Genomic DNA, 1,533 nt, shown 5'->3' on the forward strand with positions numbered 1-1,533 from the left:
TGGCCGACCCGCCGATCGAGGACGACGACTTCGCCGCCGTTGTGGACATCTTCGAGCCTACACTGCGGGAGTACGAGCCGTCCCGCGGGCTGGGCGACTGGAAAGAGAATGCCGCCATCACATCGTTATTGCTTGCGCCATCGTCTCCGACGCGTCAGCTACTGACGGTGACCCCCGTTGCACGTGTGGCGGCACTCTCCGCCAACTGGAGGCAGCTGCGGCGTCTCGTGCTGAGGGGCTGCCGTGTCGTTTCTCGGGCCCTGCAGTCTACTCTACATCTCTTGAGCGCTCCGCACTCCAGTGCGCTGCAGCGGCTTGGCATGAGGGATAAATTCCTGGCTCACGGGGCACGTCGCCATCTCTGTGACATGCTGAATGCGGGACGCACGTCGTTGGTGGAGCTGAACGTTGCGTTCAACCGCCTGTAGGCCTCTGGCATCGACGCTCTCGCGGAGGCTGTGTGCGCGGCGCTTTAGCAGCAGTCGCTGGACGTCTCCTGCAGCCGAGGGCTGCTGCCGCCATCGGGCATCGCCCGCCTGATCCACCGTAACGAGACGCTCAGCGTGGTGGGCCTTTCGGCTGACGTGCTTCGCGGTGACGAGTCTGTGCGTGGACACGCTGCGTCTGCTTTCGGGCGCCGGTAGGTTGGACTCCGTGGAGTTGCAGCAACACCTCTTGGGTGCAGTCCTTCCTTTACGCCATCCACTGTCCACCTACTGGCGGTTGCGTTGTACGGTGACGGTGCTGTGTTCAGATTGGTACGCCCCGGCGCGGCACTCCCTAAACCTTCTTGGCTCCTTTTCCCCACCTCCCCTGTCTTTCTCCCTATCTTTCTCCCTGTCTTTCTCGCAGTTTTCCTTGGTGATTCTTCCCCCACGAATCTAGTCAGAGAAGGGGGCGTATGCTACGTGGCGACGGGGGTTTGAGTGAGTGTTCCGGGAGCGACTGCGCGCCGAGCAGCCGGGCGTCGAGCGTGGGCGACGTGCCGCTGCCACCGCTCCCGCCACCGACACCGCCGCCAGACGTGGACGGAATGGCCGCGGATGGGATCTACAGCATCATCAAGGAGCTGCGGCGACAGATTGAGGACCCGGCGACTCAGCAGGACATCAGGGCGATGCTGAAGAGGGATCCCTCTGTCCTGCGCGCTGTTGCCCGCGTGCTGCACGAGTCGTCGCTGCTGCGGCGAGCAGTGGTGAGTGCGAACGGGCAGGTGGGCGAGCAGGTGGTGCCCCTGCCCGAGGCCCCACCCCCGCCCTTGCCGTCGGGGTGCCATGGCTGGGCTTGAGCGCTGTGCCTCCATGCCCGTGCCCGCAGCTCTCCTCTGGCTCCTACTGGACGCTCACACACAGCCGCGAATGCGTACCCATTTTCCATTGCTGTTCCCCCTTGTTCTTTTTCGTTTTAGTGCAGAGTGAACTGCACAGCAGGAGTGTGGCCGCATGACATTGCTCGAACGGGCACGCACACTGACGGCTGTGCGTTGATGTCTCGCGGCAGGTGCTGCAGGCGGGCACGGAGCGTATGGGGCGC

General features: G+C 63.9%; 2 protein-coding genes across 2 annotated transcripts; both read left to right on the forward strand.

Annotated features, from left to right (window-relative positions):
• DQ04_18211000 (ribonuclease inhibitor) lies at positions 1 to 428 on the forward strand (the record flags this gene model as incomplete). Its single annotated transcript, XM_009317679.1, has 1 exon — positions 1 to 428. A coding segment is annotated over one exon (428 nt), but the record flags the coding sequence as incomplete, so codon positions are not given.
• A 473-nt stretch (positions 429 to 901) lies between these two features.
• On the forward strand, positions 902 to 1,288 carry DQ04_18211010 (hypothetical protein; the record flags this gene model as incomplete). Its single annotated transcript, XM_009317680.1, has 1 exon — positions 902 to 1,288. One exon carries the CDS (start codon positions 902 to 904, stop codon positions 1,286 to 1,288), a length of 387 nt encoding a protein of 128 aa, XP_009315955.1.
• Between the last annotated feature and the right edge of the window lie 245 nt (positions 1,289 to 1,533).

The sequence above is a fragment of the Trypanosoma grayi genome, assembly GCF_000691245.1.
Source record: "Trypanosoma grayi strain ANR4 Tgr_1821_V1, whole genome shotgun sequence".
NCBI lineage: Eukaryota > Euglenozoa > Kinetoplastea > Trypanosomatida > Trypanosomatidae > Trypanosoma > Trypanosoma grayi.